The sequence below is a fragment of the Pithys albifrons genome, chromosome 10 (genome assembly GCF_047495875.1).
Source record: "Pithys albifrons albifrons isolate INPA30051 chromosome 10, PitAlb_v1, whole genome shotgun sequence".
Taxonomy (NCBI): domain Eukaryota; kingdom Metazoa; phylum Chordata; class Aves; order Passeriformes; family Thamnophilidae; genus Pithys; species Pithys albifrons.
Window position 1 is genome coordinate 16311631 of NC_092467.1, and position 19162 is coordinate 16330792.

General features: G+C 38.9%; 1 protein-coding gene across 1 annotated transcript in view; it reads left to right on the plus strand.

Moving 5' to 3' along the window:
- The window catches only part of ABCA4 (ATP binding cassette subfamily A member 4), a 61172-nt gene that overhangs the window by 35865 nt on the left and 6145 nt on the right, over nt 1-19162 (plus strand). The window contains exons 23-42 of the mRNA XM_071565668.1: nt 17-212; nt 1137-1213; nt 1805-2010; nt 2434-2482; nt 3001-3242; nt 3677-3801; nt 4448-4546; nt 5503-5692; nt 7519-7613; nt 8508-8540; nt 9687-9792; nt 9932-10006; nt 10488-10657; nt 11534-11711; nt 13124-13239; nt 14380-14527; nt 16347-16470; nt 16918-17047; nt 17921-18041; nt 18999-19061. Coding sequence (XP_071421769.1) covers nt 17-212; nt 1137-1213; nt 1805-2010; nt 2434-2482; nt 3001-3242; nt 3677-3801; nt 4448-4546; nt 5503-5692; nt 7519-7613; nt 8508-8540; nt 9687-9792; nt 9932-10006; nt 10488-10657; nt 11534-11711; nt 13124-13239; nt 14380-14527; nt 16347-16470; nt 16918-17047; nt 17921-18041; nt 18999-19061 — 2543 coding nt within the window. The remainder of the gene's footprint in view (nt 1-16; nt 213-1136; nt 1214-1804; nt 2011-2433; nt 2483-3000; nt 3243-3676; nt 3802-4447; nt 4547-5502; nt 5693-7518; nt 7614-8507; nt 8541-9686; nt 9793-9931; nt 10007-10487; nt 10658-11533; nt 11712-13123; nt 13240-14379; nt 14528-16346; nt 16471-16917; nt 17048-17920; nt 18042-18998; nt 19062-19162) is intronic.

The following is a 19162-nucleotide window of genomic DNA, read 5'->3' on the forward strand; positions in this document are numbered from 1 at the left end:
TCCTTGTTCCTTATAGGCAGAACCATCATCCTATCAACCCACCATATGGATGAGGCAGACATCCTTGGAGACAGAGTAGCCATCATATCTCAGGGGAAACTCTTCTGCTCAGGCTCTCCTGTATTCCTAAAGAACTGCTTTGGCTCTGGCTTCTATCTCACTCTTGTTCGCAAGATGCGAAACATAAGAATGGAAAGGGCTACAGTAAGTATGTATCTCCCTCCCTGCATGTGTAATCTGAAAAATACTTGCCTGCACCAGGGTAAAAAGCAGTTAAGTGCTGCCTGAGACTGTGTGCAAAACTGACTTCAAAACGAATTGCAGAATGTTTTGGATTGGAGGGGAAACCTTAAAGATCATCTGGTTACAACCCTCCTGCCATGGGCAGGGACACCTTCCAGTAGACCAGAGTGCTCAAAGCCCTGTCCAACCTGGCCTTCCAGGGATGGGGCATCCACAACTTCTCTAGGCAATCTGTTCCAGTGCTTCACCACCCTCATAATGAAGAATTTCCTCCTAATATCTAATCTGAACTTACCCCTTTTCAGTTTAAAGCCATTCCCCTTTGTTCTATCACTACATGCCCTCTCAAGCTCTTTTGTAAACCCCTTAGAGGCTCCCCAGAGGCTTCTCTTCTCCAGGCTGAACAATTCCAACTCTCAGTTACCTTTGTCCATATACAGGTCTTTCTGATGCTTGCTTTTGCAGTACACTGATTTTAAACATTATGTAGTCTAGTAAGTAGTTCAGACACCAGAAGAGTCTACATTTATCCACAGCTAAAACAGCCTCTCACACCTTGAAAAGTAAGGTTCTCTATTCTTTCTGCTGCTGGTAGTGCTCCCAGTCCTAGTAGCAACACAATCTGTATACTGATGGCCACTGCTGGTCACATTTCCCCAGGGATTTTGCATTTTAGAATGTACCGATGTGATTTGTGCAGGTGGATTTATGTTTTCTGCATTTTATAGTCCAGTTTTCAGATGACTTTCAGTATACTGTGTTCAGGATGCTCTGGATATGACATATTTTTCACTGACTCAAGCTGTTTAAATACTGACAACCCTGAAATCCTGTTTTGTGTGTATCTGAAGCACATTCTTCTTTGTTCCTTGTCCATGCTAGTCACTTTGTAGCTGTGGATCTCAGTGCTCGTGCTCCTGCTCTAGCTGTGTGCACAGTGATGAAGGAGCACCAGACCAGGAATTGGATGGTAAGAAGTGGGGTGATTCAGCACTCCAGCACATAGCTATGTTTCCTGTTATGCTGCAATCTCTTCTTACAGATCAGTGCTGCTGAGGCCCCCTTCTTCAGTCTTGTAATCTAATATTTGTCTAGTGTATTGTAATATGAATTTGATAAGGATTCTCAGTGATTTTGCTTACCATTCCCCATTTGTGGTGTGTATGTGTTCTCAGGTACAGATGATGAAATGGAAGTTTGTGTGCTTTGAAAGTGTAGTATAGAGTTTTGAACTACTCTGCACCAAAATGTGTAGTTTCTTAGTGAAAACCGAAGCGTATCTAGAGCAAAGGAAACTGATTTTCTCTGGAAAAAAATTTACTCTTCTGCAAAAGAGAAGAATATTTTGTGGTGCTTTGTTAACAAATCTGAAATAATTTTCTGCTACATAGTTCCAAAGTATTAATAGCAACATAGCCCAGTCTAGTACAGAATTAACTGAAATATCTGTAAGTCATGTAATAAAGCAGTCCCCTTTTAGATTGTGCAAACATCAGCTTTTGAAATCATGCTTAGTATGGTTAAATATTTATTCTATGAACACTGTTTTGACTTTTCATAGGCGATCTAAATGAGCTTGCAGAAGTAATTCACCATCATATCCCAGAAGCAAAATTAATTGAAAGCATTGGTCAAGAACTCATTTACCTTTTGCCCAATAAAAACTTTAAACAGCGATCTTATGCTAGTCTCTTCAGAGAACTGGAGGAAACACTGGATGACTTGGGACTCAGCAGTTTTGGAGTTTCAGACACACCACTTGAAGAGGTAACAGACAGATTAAAATACCTGCTGATCTTACCACAGACCACCAAAATGTTTAATGAGACAGTTCCTATTCTTAAACATGTAATTCATAATTCCTAACATCTCCTTCAAAACCTAGTCACCTATACTTTGGCATACTCAGAGAATCTTTGAGAAGGGCACAGGGAAAGATCCAAGCTTTCATTGTAGCCTAGTGGAGCATGACTCATTAGCCTGAAATGTGTCCTCTTTTTTTATATCTTTGTTCATTCATTTATTTTCTGAGGATTTCATAAGAGACCTCTGATTGTGTAATAAGTTGAAGTACAGAAGAAGTATCCAAATTTTTTTTCTGTTACATTGAAGGATGATGTCTGATGTTTTAAAGGTCAGGTTATTGTAACTGTTCTGTTCTTAACCGAGAGATGTATTTGTCTATGGCAGGTTTTCCTAAAGGTCACAGCAGAAGCTGACCCTGGAATGCAAAAAACAGGTATAAATCCATGAATCTGTATTTGATAAACTTTTAGTGGGAGTGTTCTTTATACTGAACACCCTGTAAAGAGGAGCATCAGAACTTACAGATTTGTATGGTGTTTTTTGATAAAATAAATTTGGTCAGCAAGTATCTGTTTTTAGGGCCTGACATGATATCTGAGAAACAAGATTTAGTCAGCAGAAAGAGTTGTATTTGGATTAGATGAGGTTCTTAACTATGTAAATAAGAATGTGGTTTTAAGCACACAGACAGCAGTGGTTTTAGTAGTTTTATAAAAAGTATTTTACTGACCATTAGTCCATAAACTGCATACACAATTAACTTGTTCATCCTGCTGAGTAAGAGGAGTGTTAACCTCCTGGTGTCACTAAATACAACCACAGTGAAACATTTGTATTAAAGCAATCTGATGATGTTATATATATGGTTGGTGAAATCTGGAGCTTTTAAAAATGTTTATGCTACTTCATGTATGGAGGAAAAAGTGTCTTCTCTGCTGCTTCTCATCATAGGAGACACTCAAGAAAATAGTTCCACTCTTGGCAAAACATCTGCTGAGAACAAACCAGTTGAACAAACTGCACTGAAAACTAATGACACTTCTCGAATGCCAGTAGGCAAAGCAGGAGATCAAAATGAAGGCAAAGGGTCCCGACAGTATAAAGGTTTTCAGCTTGTGCATCAGCAGATCAAAGCACTGCTCATCAAACGGTTCCACCATGCCTCCCGCAGCCATAAGGACTTCCTAGCCCAGGTATTGACTGACTTTGGCTGTTCTTGATTCTTTCCCACAACATTCTCAACACTGTATTTCCAGCAATGATAGCACTATGGAAAGTAATGGGGTGCTGGAAATGGGTAACAGTGTTCCTAACTGTGTAATTATGATTTCAACTCTTCTGCCTCTTCTTCTATTTCTTTCTGCCTGGAGACTATCCCCTGCACAAAGTTCATTATTCAATCACCACTAGCCCAACATTTTATTTTTAATGTAAAACAGTTCTATGACAACAAGAATTTTAAGTGAAAGCATCGGAAATTAAATTATTTATGTTCAGGAACTAAACTAGATTCGAACTGTGTGTTCCTGCTGTCCCTCTTTTCTTTATATGTATTAGGAGGTGTGTACAATGTCACTCTACCATGTATATATAATAACCTAATGTGAAATTTTGATGTTTCCTGCAGGTTGTTCTCCCTGCTAGTTTTGTGTTGCTTTCTCTGATACTTACAGTCATTATTCCTCCATTTGGAGAATATCCTGCCTTAGTGTTACACCCTTGGATCTATGGACAACAGTTTACTTTTTTCAGGTAAGAGGAATCACTTAAAGTACATCTGTCATATAAACACCTTTTCCTCCCTAGCATTTAGGATTATGTGGCCCTGTCCCACTGAGCTTTCCTCACTCTGTGTGATATAAAAAAAGATTACCTCCACTAGAATCAGGAGATTTAAAATGGCATGAAATTGGTGCAAGTGGAGAATACAGCTGCTCATACATCTAACAAATAGTCCTTCAAGTACCTTGCTATCCTTGTTACTCTGTTCTTCCTACCTGAATTCATGACCTCTACACTTTCAAAGTCACATATCTGGCCTAACAGGAGATCCAGATCTCAGTAAATGAAAATGAAAAATTTCTTTTTCATCTTATGATTACTGACCATGACAGTGCTGAGAGGACAGAAATGGGGATTCCAGCTTTTTGAAGAGTACTGCTGTTGCACTACGTCAAAAGTTATGCTTTAATATTAGGAGAAAAAGACCATTGCTTAGCCAGTTAACCATTTCAGAAGGTTCTCGGGTTTTGCATAAATAAATGAAATAATTGAATTACCAACATTTGGAGCGGGGCAGTTGGTTCTACCGTATGGCAGTGCTTCCCTATTTGCTGTGTGTATTCCAGTACAGTGCTTTGAAAAAAATATTTTATGAAGTCCTATCTTATCCTCTCAGCAATGAACGTCCTGGCAATGAGCAGATGGTCTCCCTTACTCATGCTTTCTTGAATAAACCAGGATTTGGAAATCGCTGCATGAAGAATCAGCCTCTTCCGTAAGTTGCTAGCTGATTTCTCTTGCACAAGATCCTAGCAGGGTATTACGATGTGTTGTTGGCAATAATATCTAATATCAGGTCAAAAGTAACAAACAAACAGCAAGACACTGCCACTGGATTAAGAATGATTCACAGTGCTCAATGTGACTAACTAGAAAGCCAGCTCATGTAGCCTTGTAACGAGAGTTAAGCAACCTTGATATTTATGTCAGTAGGTCAGTGGGCTTGGGCCCAAATCTTCACAGCTTCCCTGGCACTTTCCAAGTGTGAATCTCTTCAGGTTCCTCTGTTCCCACTGGTGTTTATGGAAGCGATAACTTTAGCAATCGTTCAGATTGTGAAGTAGCAATAGGACAATTACTATTATTTGAAACTGTTCTTACTCTGAAGTGAGGGGAACATTAGGATTGCTCCAAGATCAACTTTTGTTCTCCTATTTGCTTGTGAGTTGTGCTTTGCAGGCAGTTGTCACTGGCTTGTATGCTTTGACATTTTTTCCCTTTCTGCCACCTCCCTCCCAGTCATGATACCCAATAACTAAACTTTTCTGACTATCCTCTCATTTTGCCTTCCTCTCTCTCCTACCTGGTACAGCAGGAACAAAGAAGAAACTTTAAAAAGAGAAAAGATACTGCATGAGCAAGGAAAAGGATAGTTTCTTCACAAAGATATGTGTCCACTGCAGATTTCATGTGTTCTCAGGGGCCAGACATAGTCCCCTTGTTCCTTCAGTGTCCGATCTGCAAGCTCAAGTCTATAAACTAGACAGAGATGTGCAGGGAAATTATATTTATTCATGTTTACCAAGTACTCTATAATGTTCTTCTTATTCATAACTCTCAGGATAAGGGCTAAGAGGGGAATGTCTGCTGAGTGTGTTGTGACATTGTGGATTTGCAAGTTCTCATGAACTGTTATCTCTGCACAGCTTAAAGCTCTGTTCCTCTGCACAGGAACTACCCATGCAGTAATATGCCAACTGCCTGGAACACACCTGCTGTTCATCCCAACCTAAGCAGCCTCCTGCTGAGCCAAGAGTGGAGCTCTGACAATCCATCACCTTCCTGCAAGTGCAGCACTCACAAGAAACTCACCATGCTGCCAGAATGTCCTGCAGGTGCAGGAGGCCTTCCACCCCCACAGGTTGTGTCCTTGTGCCATAAATCTTTGTAGAAAAGTTTCATGGCTAGTACTAGAAAAGGGATTAGTGTGTAAGTACCTTGCCATGCTAATAGACCTGGAAGGAATTGAGTACTTTTTTTTTTTGAGGGAGAAGAATTGCTGGGACTTGGAATTCAGTTTCAGCTTGAACATTTAAGTGAAATTTGATTACTCTTTTCATTCAAATTGCAAACTTTTCATGTAGAACAAAATCATAAAAATTTTAACAATTTGTCACATAATTTTGTGAAAAATCATGCTTTCTTTTGCCTCAAAGAATAATTCTATTTAGAAGATTACTTTTCTTTAAAGCAGGGAAGGGAAGGAGGGAAAAAGAGGAAAGAAATAAAATTCACAATTTTGAAAAATACAGAGTGGGGTCATCTCATTAAAATCGAAAAACTAATATTCAGTCAACTTCAAATTATTTTTTATTGTGTCTCTCAGTTCCATTTCTAGAAAGAATGTTCTCAGCTACCAAAATGAATGTTTGTATGCGTGTGCATGAAGATGAGTAATTTAATAACCACTGATGCTGTATGGAGGGGAATAAAGCTACATTCCCACCTGCTCCTATCAGTGAAGGATCTTAATAGTGCCCTTCATAAAATGTGCTTGCTCTTTTCAAGAGCAAAGGAAAATTACAGCCTGTTCATGTTTACATTTTATAAATGTTTTTCTAGGGGGTTAAACAGAACTGCAGCCACTCTCAGAGTAATAGCTCACTAATTTAATGTGTCACCATGCACACTGTTTGGCTTTAATATTCCTGTTTGCCAGGCTGCATGCATTAGTCAAATGACTAAAATATTTCTAGTTTTCATAGAATCATAGAATCCTTAAGTTTAGAATATACTTGTAAGATCTGAGTCCAACCATTAACCCAGCAGTGCCATTTTCACCACTAAACTATATCCCCAAGTGCCACATCTAGACATTTTTTAAACACTCCATTACACCACTTTCCATGATGATTTCTTAAAAATACATCTTTCTTTGACTGTTCGCAGTATGTAAATAACTGTGAATTACCTCTAAGCATAGACAACTCATTTAACGAAAGCACTGTAAGGGTGCTACCGATCTTCCAGTCTAGAATCAGTGAGACATCTGTAATGTGCCTTCTGTGTCATTTGGTACTGCCCCTTTGTGGACAACTGTAGGAACTTCTGGAAAGTTCAGTAGGCTTACTTTCTAGGTCATTATCAGATCATTTCAGGCTGCAAGCTTTGCCCTCTGAAACTGCCCAGGAACCTTTTAAAGCATATTCTACGTTGGGATAAACTTAGCAAGTGTGACATCTTGCATTTTACAGTGGTCCCGTATTTGCAAAAGACTCAGCAAAGTTGTCATGTGACATATTTTTTATTAGAAAAAAAGAGTGCTTTTCATTCATTGTATCTTATGTGCTAGTGAAGGTGAACATTTCATATTAATTTTTACCTAAAGTTGCTGAAGCATAGAAAACTGCCTTTTTTTTTTCTTTTTCCTGGGGCCTCAATATGTTTTAAAATCCTCCTTCTTTCACACAGAAGAAAAAGCCTTTAGCAACCCTGACTTGTGTTGCAAATAAGTTTCAGAGTGAAGTGGCACACATCACGAACTTCTTGATTTCTTCTCAAGTCTTAGTAAAGTTAGTAAAGGATGTTTGGGTTAGAAAGTGAATGATCCACTCTCAGGGATATTACAAATCTGAGCATTTCCTCTGAATCAAAATTAATTTTGCTGTTTTCCTGACAAACTCTTATTTAATAGCTTTAGACAGTGTAAAGTTTACTGTGATTGATTAGGTTTTCATTTCTTGTCAGAGAGTGCAACGCAGCACAGAAATTCTTCAAGATCTGACCCACAGAAATATTTCAGATTTTCTTGTGAAAACATATCCCACTTTGATAAAAGGAAGGTAGGGGTGAATCCCTCTCTGTTTTCCATATGCAGTATTTTGTACCTGGCCACGAAATTCTTGTTTAACAATAGTATAAGAGCTGATTTGCCACAGTATTCTGTAGATTTGAGCACCATGTCCATATTTCTGATGTAAGACTGGGAGAGGCTGATTTTAGGGGAGTTAAATATTTTCAGTTACTCCTATTTACATAATCGCATACTCCTTTATAGGCAGAGCTGTTTCAATGTTGATGGAAAGCCATGTTGATGGTAACTGTGTTAATAGTGAGAAAAATGTCGCCTTGAACAGCACGGGGAACTGCCTTGCAGAGATACTAGTTTGTCTCCCTAAAGAACTGTAGCACAAGCGCATGACCATCTGCCTAAGTTAATTATTACTTGTTTCCCAGAAGTGCTAAAGAGCAGCCAAAGGACAAGGCTAGACACATTTATCCCACTGATAGCAAGATCCTCAGCTTGCCCGAGTGCTGTGCAGCATCCATGGCCTATTGGTTTTGATTCAGGCCTTGCTACGTTCTCAGTTCGCAGCAGAGTTCTTGAAATTTACATTATATTAGCTGTGTGCTGACTGCCTTTGACTGATTTCTCTTAGTATGTGTAATAATTGCTTTAGATACATCTTTTAAATCTTTTAATTATGGATTAGGATAGCTCAGCATGGATCACTTTGGAATCTTACTTATGTCAGTGTGAATTGGAGATGAATCATGTCAGAAAACAAAATAAAAACAAAAAAAACACTGCAGGGAATGTCAAAAGTCCTGTCAACCTGACAATTCAAACTTATAAGCAGCACACTATAGGTCTGCAAAGTATAGGAATTCAACTTTGCTTTTCATTTAAGCCTGATAATATCATTGACTTTCGTTTTGTGCATTTTCTCTTTCAGCTTGAAGAGTAAATACTGGGTCAATGAGCAAAGGTAAGAAACCAATTCACAGGTTAAGGAGGTAGATAAAGTAACAGTGTTTAACCAGAGAGCCTCACAATGTTTCTGCAAATGGCCAAGGGAAATTGTGGCAGATAGTGTAGAACAAAGAGATGGCTTCAGTGGGTTGAGGATCAGGAAGTCTCATGAAGACAAGGGGTTATTTTTGTTTGAACTCCCTCAACTAGGATGAAGGCCAGAGGTGCACAATGGAACTGTCACAGTTTTATTATCTACAAGAGTCAAACTAATGGGAACTGAGTGGTGGAAAGTTACAATACAATAGTGCAGAATGTTGTGATAGCACACTGACACAGCTCTTTCAGAGTGCTGCAGAAAAAAATAAACCCTCCAAAGAAAAGGACCTGAAAAGATGAAACCTAGACATCAGCCTATCAAACACAGAAGGAACAACCACAAATTCCTTATCCCTGCTCTGTACATGTGCAGTAGTTACAAACCAGATTCCACTAGTGCTGTGCAGTCAGCGAGAGGCATCACCTAACCCCAGTGATGTCTATACTGCAGATAATAGGCTTAGAAAGATGACTGGTTAGCGTGAAACATATGCTTATTTCATTTTTTCAGCAGCAGTAGGAGTTCACTTCAAAGACAGCAACTGGATGACTGGCTTCCTTCATGGAATGTCTGCTTGTTCACATGCAAACATTGCCCTATGTGGGATTAGACTTCAGTTCATCTCGTGCAATAGTATTTACCATTATGGAGTGCTGGCTCGTACCAACATTGGTGAATGAATACCTGCTCCTTGCAGGGCATCTGCAGCTTTAACTGAAGTCCATGCTGTCCTCAGTCCTCCATGCTGTCTAAACCATTATATATCAATTATCTTGATTTAAAGATTTTGCACTGTAGAAATCACTGTTTGCTACAAATCTTCTATCTAAATAATTTTTTAGGATCCTGGCATGAATGTCTGAGAAACTGATAGAACTTCTATTATTTGTAAATCTTATAAAGACCTAATACAGCTTGTTAGGAAAAGAGTAGAAATTGCTATACATGAAATATATGATTTATAGAAATTAAACTTGCATTAAGTGGATTTTTAGGGTTTCCTTCAATATATGGTTTTGAGTCTGTGGTTCAAGTTATTGATGATACTTTTCTCTTTGCTAGATATGGAGGAATTTCTATAGGAGGAAGGCTTTCAGTCCTTCATGTCTCTGGAGATCAAGTTGTCAATTTTTTAAGTGATCTTGGCCGAATGATGAATGTGACAGGAGTAAGCAAGATTTTGTTTATTTGGTTGGTTGGTTTGTTGGGTTTGGTCCCTTACTAAAGCATTGTTAGAAAGATGAAAACCTGAAGCATCAGATTTCATCCAGACTGCTGATCTTTAGGCTTTTTTTTTTTTACCTTAGGGACAAACTTCACTGGCTGCTTCTAAAGAAATCCCTAATTTCCTTAAATACATGGAAACTGAAGATAATATTAAGGTATTTGCTGGAAGTAGTCTGCTAACTCACAGTCTCTCCTGAGGTAGACTTCAAATTGTGAGAATATTGCTGATGGTATTCCCAGATGCAAGAAGAGCTCAAATGCTATACTACAGAACTAACTTGGCATTAACACTGTATCCTACATTATAAATAATTCTTATTTATAGTATTTCAAGTATGAGATTTTTTTAAACCATGTTCTCCATACTTCTTGCTGTCCTAAATGCCTAGAGTATTACATTAAATTTTAAAATGTTTCTATAAAATCCCCTGACAGTAGTTGTCTAATGCTTTTAAAAGCACAGTATGTGAGCTCCTCCTGCAGGACTCTGCCTAGGAACAATGAATTCCTAGTGCTGGATTCACACCTGCTGACAATGCCCACTGACGTAGATAAAAGGCAGCCAAGTTTTCTCCTGCAGCTCAGGGTTATTAGTGAAGGCTTCTTAAATGAATCTGTGCTTTCTGACTCTTCTAGGTGTGGTTTAACAATAAAGGCTGGCATGCTATGGTTAGCTTCCTCAATGTAGCCAACAATGCAATCCTTAGGGCAAACCTGCGGACTGGCCAAGCCCCTGAGGAACATGGGATAACTGCTATAAACCATCCTCTTAACCTCACCAAGGAGCAACTCTCTGAAGTCACTGTGTAAGTCTGCTTGTGCTCTGTAACTGGCTTTTACTCCTCTATTTCCCTGAAGTTTTATTCTAAACAAGAATGTATTCATACCTCATTATATTCCTGTAAGAGTTCATCTCCATCTCAGATAGGAACTATGACCATTGGTTATACATGACTGCATATTTCTGTTGATTCCCAGGCACAAAGATTGTGAAATCTTTGTTCATGCTCCAAATCCAATACATGTACTTGTGAAATAAAACACATATTAAAAGTTGGAATAAGAAGTTGTCCTTAACCGAATACAGGTAGGCCATAGTCAACAACCCGGTCTTGGTACCAGGGATAGCACACAGGTAGATTTTCAATGGCATGTAGTTGGGATGGTATATTCCAGAATCTAAAAGTCATCATTTCTTTAAAAAGACATCCCTAAAAAAGACAAGACTTTTCATTCACATCTCCTTTAAGGTTCAAAATTCAGTGAAACTGAAAACTGTGCATTATAGCACAGAGGCAAAATCTGTGCTTCATCTCACTGTCTTCAACTTATCTTTTGAACTCCTTCTTTTCCCAGCTACCTGAGCACTTTGGCTATTGTGCCTTAATGTCCAGTTTGAGTTGCCTCATATGGGAAAGGCTGTCAAACTGAGATATATATAGGAGTTACACAGAATGAAGGCAAGTAAAAAATCAGGGACTGGTGCTATATTTGTTAGCTACAGTCTCCAAAACAATTTGGGAAAATACACCAGCACATACTGAAACTGGAGAATTCTTCTACTTAAAAAGTAGCCCTGCTACTTCTAGATCTTAAAACACCTTCCAGATCCCCTGTATGCTAATACAGTATTGTTTTACATCATTCCCTTGCTTACAGTCCCTTCTTGTGCTCTGTTTTAGACTGACCACTTCAGTGGATGCTGTTGTTGCCATCTGTGTGATTTTTTCCATGTCCTTTATACCAGCCAGTTTTGTTTTATACCTGATTCAAGAACGTGTAACAAAGGCCAAGCACCTCCAGTTTGTCAGTGGTGTGAGCCCTGTGATCTATTGGCTAACTAACTTCATGTGGGACATAGTAAGTAACTGCTGGTCTGATTTCACAGCCTGTGGTTATCCTGGGTGTGCATGAACTGGGGACTAATTGGTGAATCGACTGAAGGTGATTCTGAGTGTTGCAAAGTATTCATTTCTTTAAGTGTTTCTCAGAGAGCACACTAAGGATCAGACCTCTGAACTAATTACAGATGTAGAAATTAATTCAGGTGCACTAACTCACTGTTCAACTAATGAAGCTGAAATTTTTGTCATCTTAGGATTTCCAGTCCTTATAACTGAATATATAATAAAGTACAACTTACCATAGCAGGGAAAACCTCATTGTCTGGTGCTAGTCACTTCTATCCTCCAGAGGACTCAAAACTTGTTTCAAGATGTTCAAGAAATCTAAGTGGGGAAGATTCACAGGCTTCTGGAACAGTTGCTGTGTGCCTGAATCCAGGGTGTCTAAAATGACATAAATATGTTTATTTTAGGTCTCTGTACTGTGGTCACTGTATTGTTCTGAAAAGATTTATACCACAAGTCTAGGCTTGCTTAGGCAGGGCTCAGCTTCTCTCCTGTTACTCTGCTTTGTCACAAAGAAGAAAATTCTTCACCTGGTTGAGGCACAACAAGGTCTAGTTTTCTATTCATGTCAACAAAGAAAGCAGCCAAGGGCTTATGGAATAAGAAAAGCATGAATATGGAATTGAAAAAATTAAAAAGGAAAAAAATCTAAATACTTGAAAAGCCCCAAACTCTTCAGGCTTTTGAAAGTGCTCTCTCAGGAGAAGATAAAGCATTATTTTAGTAAATGAGGGAAAAGAAAGCAGGTCTTTGAGTTCTTGTTCCCTGCTGTTCACAACAGCCTCCCAGCATCTTCCTTGACAAGAATTCTGCTTGGCTGTTGCCCTTGACAGCATGATGCAAAGGTATTAAGTGGTGTTAGCAGTTCTGAGAAACACCACCTTCCATTCTGCATGGGGAGTTCTGTGCATTGCAGCACACTAGTGCTGCTAATACTGAGCAGAGAAATTGAGCAATAGCCAAGCATACTCACTTTAGCCTCCTCCCAGGAACGTGGCTCAAGTAACTAGCTTTTTCTTTTGTTTGAATCACCAGAAACACCATTTTCTTTGCATACCCATGGCCCCTTCTTGTAGGAAGCCTTAGCAGCAGGACCATGAAATAATTGACTCACAAACCATAATCTAAGAAATAATAATGTATGTTGTATTTTTGATGAACAGTCTTATCTAATAAGAGATTTCTCAGAAAAAGGTTGAGTGTTGCCAGGGATCCACTGATCCAAAAGCTTCACTATGACTAGTTAACTCAAATTCTGGTGCTCCTCAGTATAAAATCCTTTTGGAATGGTGTGTAGGATTTGGATATGTTTGCAGACCTTCTCAGGTATTACACACTGATCTTCACCCTGTGATGTGGCAGGTGAATTACACACTGAGTGCTGGAATGGTTGTGGCTATATTCACTGGATTCAACAAGAAAGCATACGCTTCTCCGACCAATCTCCCTGTGTTTGTTGCCTTGCTCCTTCTGTATGGGTGAGTGTTCAAGGTTATTCCTGCAGTTGTGCCCTGTATTTCACATGGAAATTACTTCATGTTACTGAGCATGGTACTTAGTGAAATCCAGCTTTAAAGAATAAAACTGAGTGGATTCAATACAGGTTAAAACTGGATTCTGTCTCTACTACAGGATGTTTACACATTCTGTCTGGCTACATGCTGCAAAAGAGATTCTTCTGTCACTGCCTTACATTTTTAAGCATTAAATGTGATCCTTGCAGGAAAATATATTTGTTTGGTTTGCTGCTTTCTTCCTTGTATATTGTGTAGAAATTTAGTGGTTGTTCATTTGCCACATTCACAGTGGCTACTAAATATCTTTCAGCATTCAACCCAAGGGCAAAGAGTACTGAGTCTTCAATACTTTGTTTAACTTCAAATAAGCATTTGTGTAGGCAAAACAGCATTTTATAAGGCTGACTGAAATTCTCTTTCTCTCATTTAATTAGTGATCCCATCTTTTTTCTATAAAATCATACTCCTGATAGCCCTTGGACAGATGTAGTCTAGGCAAAGCAGTTGACCAGATCTATTTCTAGCCTGAAAGAGAGAAATTAATCTTTTCAGATCCTCCTATCTATGTCACAAATTGAGCCTAAGAGGGAACCATTCTTTTCTATGCAAACCAGCTTAATATTCTGAAGTTATTGTGTTCTTTCAACAAAAATCCTGAGAAAATGTAAAGCATTGTCAGCATTTAATCTCTGTAAAACTGCTGTCAGAATGTTGATTTGTTTTAATTTTTCATTATATCCTTTTTAAAGTACAGTAGTGGTATCTTTAATAAGTTGTCTGTGGCATTATGTATTTTTTTAAAAAATATGGTAATTCATGACTGCATGGATGGGCATCTTAAATGTCTTTGCATATTTTAAAGCATTGGCCAAGATGAAATTTTCAGAAAAAGCATAATCACTTTTGACAGTCACTTCAATAATTTCATAATTCAAAATCTTATGTAGTAACAAAAGAGAGAATACTGTAGTGGATCTCTGGTTGGTTACACCATTTAGTTACACTTGGGATGAGAGGAAAGTTCAACTTCATGTTTTTCTTGGGTCAACTGACCTGAGAATACTGAGAAATTATCACAGTTTTTCTATCTTTTGCATGCAGATGGGCAGTAATTCCCATGATGTACCCTGCTTCTTCTTTCTTCAGTGTCCCTAGCACTGCTTATGTGGCATTGTCTTGTATCAATCTCTTTGTGGGGATCAACAGCAGTGCCATTACATTCATCCTGGAGTTATTTGAAAATAACCCAGTAAGTAACGTTTTTATTGACTCCTGGCTTTAGAGAGCTGTGCAAAGAGCATCCAAGCATAACCATTCCTAACAGTAACTGTCTTCCTCTACATTGCCAGTTTTTCTGGCAATAAATGAGTGAGAAACTTGCTGAGTAACTGCAGGTACAGGTTAGCAGAATAACCCAGAGAAGTGACTCAGAGCAGTTGGTATCTAGGGTTGCACACACAAGGAATGACACTGAGAGCAAACTTCTGTACACTTTCACAGTTGGGGAGGTGGAGATGTGGCACTTTGTGCTTGATTCTGCAGCCTGTGTTGTGTGGGAAGATGTAGATGGTAGGCACTTACTCCTTCTGGTTATTATGTTAGAGATGTTCTGCTTATAGTAGCATTTTGAGAATTGCCCAAAAATGAATTTAACACCACCAGGAAAGTGACAGAATACAGCGAGTGCCAAAATTAGTTCTTAGAGAGGCTAAGAGATCAGTTTATGAAGTGCTGTTGGCTTGCATGCACTACTGCTGTCACCTCTACAATTGCTGAAGCTCAGGCCACTGTATTAGCTATCATTACTGATAGTGCATTTTCAAACACTTTGTGCTGATCAAGCATTGTTCTGTGCTGTAAAGGAGAAACAGATCCTGGTTGAATTCATGGGTGTGAGGGCTGACTTGACAATACTTTCTGTCCCTAATGTTCTTGCATTCACAGACATGCTTCTTAATAGCACAGGGTTCAGTCTAGTGCCATTCAGTCTGTGGGACATCACGGCAGCATTGTTACCTTTGAAAACATGTCTGTTGTAGACATATCTCCAGAGGGCAGATGGCCCTTCTCTGGATTCAGTGCTGATGCAGCTGGACTGCTGCTGTTACTTACACTGTTTTGGGCATCTGTACATTGTACCAAAGTCTACTGTGTGGTTATGCCCAGACTAGTCCTTTCCAGTATTGTGGCAGCCCTGCCTATCATCATGGTTTCATCTCAGCCGTCAACCAAGCACTACACAGCCACTCATTCACTCCCTGCACCACCCACCCACCCCGCCTCCACATGGAATAGGGTAGAAAATCAGATGGCTAGAAGTGAGAAAACTCATGGGTTCAGATAAAGACAGTTTAATAGGTAAAGCAAAAGCTGCATGCACAAGCAAATCAAAACGAGGAATTAATTTACCATGTCCCATCAGCAGACAGATGTTCAGCCATCTCCAGAAAAGCAGGGCTCCATCACACATAAAGGTTACTTGGAAAGACAAATCCTGTAATTCTGAACACTCTTCTCGTGCTTCTTTTCCCCCCAGCTTTATGTGCTGAGCATGAGGCCATATGGTGTGGGGTATCTTTTGGGTCAGTTGGGGTCAGCTGTCCTGGTTGTGTCCCCTCCCAGCTCCTTATGCACCCCCAGCCTCCTCACTGGGGAGGTGGGGGGGAGGAACAGAAAGGGCCTTGACTTTGTGCAAGCACTGTTCAAAAGTAGCTAAAACATCAATGCTGTTTTCAGTGCAAATCCAAAACACAGCCCCACAGCAGCTTTACATGTTACCACCAGAATTATGTTACCTCTGCTGCATAGAGAAATACTTCATTACAAAGACTAGTTTTTCTCCCCGTTGACAGTTTTGCAAAGCACCTTGTCTAGTGCAGTGTATTCCAGCATTCTGCTGTGCTGTGTCTATGTTGTTCTGGGTGTAACTTGATACTCTGTTTTATTCTGTTGTAAGAACACAGAGCATCCAGTTTCCCTGACATGACAAAAAATTCTTCAGTTACGTTGCCATTTTCTTAAACAGGTCTGGTTTCAACAGCTTATTATGTTGTTTCTGTTTCTTATAGTCGTTGTTGAAGTTTAATAAAACATTGAAAAATGTCATGCTTGTCTTCCCACATTTTTGCTTGGGCCGTGGACTCATCGACTTGGCCATGAATCAAGCTGTGACTGAAGTATATGCAAGGTTTGGTAAGTAAAGCCAATAAGCAACAAGTTACATCAGTGTCACATGTCCTGACCTTGGATGAGATGTTTGGAAGCGTTATCTTAGAAACGTAGATGTTTTTGAAATTCTCACCTCTCGTATCATCAGATGGCTGAGGACTCTGAAAGCTCACCCTTTCTGAAAGGGTTTTATTCAGAAAATTTGTGTGTTTTCACATAATCCATGCTAGCTGTATGTTATGATATCCAGACTAGTACATATTCAGAGAGCTTATATTTATTTTTACTCTCCTGCAGCAGTGTACTCACCTCCAGAGCATTTTTAAGAATCTTCCAAGACACTGAAAAATGAAAACTATTGCCTGGTCATGAGCAAATAAAGTACAGTAAACTGTTTGGATTATACCTTTTGTACTGAGTAATGGTTTTTTCCAGCAGTATTTCACCTGTTCTGGTGCTCTTTCTCCAAAGGGGAGGAACATGTTTCCAATCCCTTTCAGTGGGACTTTGTTGGAAAGAACCTGGTTGCCATGGCTATTCAAGGGGTTGTGTTCTTCATTCTGAATCTCCTTATGCAGCACCGTTTGTTCTCCGCAAGATGGTATGTCTGAGAGCTTCTATTAATATTCCTTTGTTAACAGGATGAGCGTCTTTGTTATGTCTCTAGGTACCTCTCTTTTTTTCTTTAATTTGTCTCTGAATTTGTCAGCTTTTTTCTTTTCTGTTTACTTAACTGATCTCATGTTAATTTATTGATACCCCAATTCAAGAAAGCTTTTACAAATAAGCATTATCTTGACAGGATTTAAGAATATTTTGTTAAAGGAATTGGTTTTCTTGAATTAAGACTTTAATGTAATTTTTTTCATTTAAGACATCATAATAGTGAGATTTTAAAATTCCTTGGAAAGTTTGTAGTGTCCTACGTACTGTAATGAGGTACTAGCCTGACATGCCAAGACAGCAGTTCCAGTCTATGGCACACGACAGTTTTATCCTGGACACTGTGCAAACTTCTCCTCTCTGCTTTGCAAATGTGCCTCTTCCTTGGTGAAAACAGCTACTTACTAGGGGTCATTCACTCCTGTTCAAGATTGTCAATGAGAGTACTAATTGGCACAATTATCAAAATACTGTCTTACAGAGATCTACTCAAAACTTCTGCAGGACTATCTCTAGCTACTAAGAGCAGCCAAATAGCAAAAGCTGTGGCTAAGGGGCAGCTTTGTGTCATATCAGTGACTGACAAGGCATGTGGTTTTGATCAAGCCATTTCCTCACTTTTTACTAATTAGAGATGAACTTTCAAAGGTCAGAGATTCTTCCAACTGCGGGAATACTCCAGTCAATGTCATGTTGTGAAGTTTCCACCCTACTGCTTCCACCAGTCACATTTTTGGCAATTGATTAGCCATTGTTTCACACTGTTACTCTAATTGCACCCAGGATAACTCACTACCTTGGATTTTTCCAGGTTTGCTGAGACTGCCATGTCACCTATTATTAGTGAAGATGAGGATGTTGCAGAAGAAAGGAAAAGAATTATGAATGGAGGAAACAAAACACATATCTTAGAATTACAAGAACTGACCAAGGTAATATTTTAAGAATAAAATAAGTAACTCTAGTGTAAATTTCTTCTTTCATAATATATTTTAGGTGTGGATACAAATGGCATTGTTTTCAAAATCAACCTTATGCCTTAGAAAAAATTAAAGATTTTAGAAGTCCAGGTTATTTCCTTTGATTATAAATAAATAGGGAAGTCCTGCAAGGACAGTGCAGCTCCCCCTGCTTAAGCTGGGTTTTTTACCTCTAGTTGCCCACCATGACTTATCTATTGAGTGTCCATTTCTACTATCAGTCTTTTCTTCTACAGTGCTTTTTTTCCCCATAAGTGAGTTTCATTCTCAAGTTGCTTTCATGTTGAGAACTACAGTTATTCTTAATTTATCTTCTTTCCAGACATTGAAGGCATCTGAGTTATGCAATCATAATGCATCCAAGCTTGCGCTACACAAATATAAAGATTACACACATTGCTGGGATCTCATGAATAGATAACTGGAGTATCATTTTTCAGACTACCTTGCTGTATTGTTAGACTTTGGTTTGATTGTCAGAGATACTATGAGATTAACTCAGTTGGTTACAGCCTTGGTGCTAATAATGCTCGTGTTGTGTGTTCAATCTCTGTATGAGCCATCCACCCAAGAGTTGGACTCAGTGATCCTTGTGAGTCCCTTCCAACTCAGAATATTCTGTGACTCTGTGACACTTTGTTTCAGAAAAGCATTAAGTCTGTCTTCTAGTGCTCAATATATGAAATAAGTGGCTGTAAGCAGAAAAACTGGTATTTTTAGGAATCATCACATTTATTTAATGTAAATACATGACCTTGTAGATTGCTTCCTGTTTAATTTTTTTTATTTACTACTGTCTTAGTTCTAAAGTTGCTTCATCCCAATAGCATTAAACTAAAATATTCAGATTTTCTTTGCTGTAGATGTCTTGAAATAGGAATTTTCTTTTTTTTCCTCCCATCAATATAGATTTATGCAGGTCGGCGCAAGCCTGCAGTGGACAGACTCTGTGTTGGCATCCGTCCTGGAGAGGTAGGTTGTTCAGTAAGACTAGATTATGTTCCATGGATCAGTTCAGATTTTATGCCCCTACTGATTTGCAAGTTGGAAATACTAAAGAATATTATAAATTC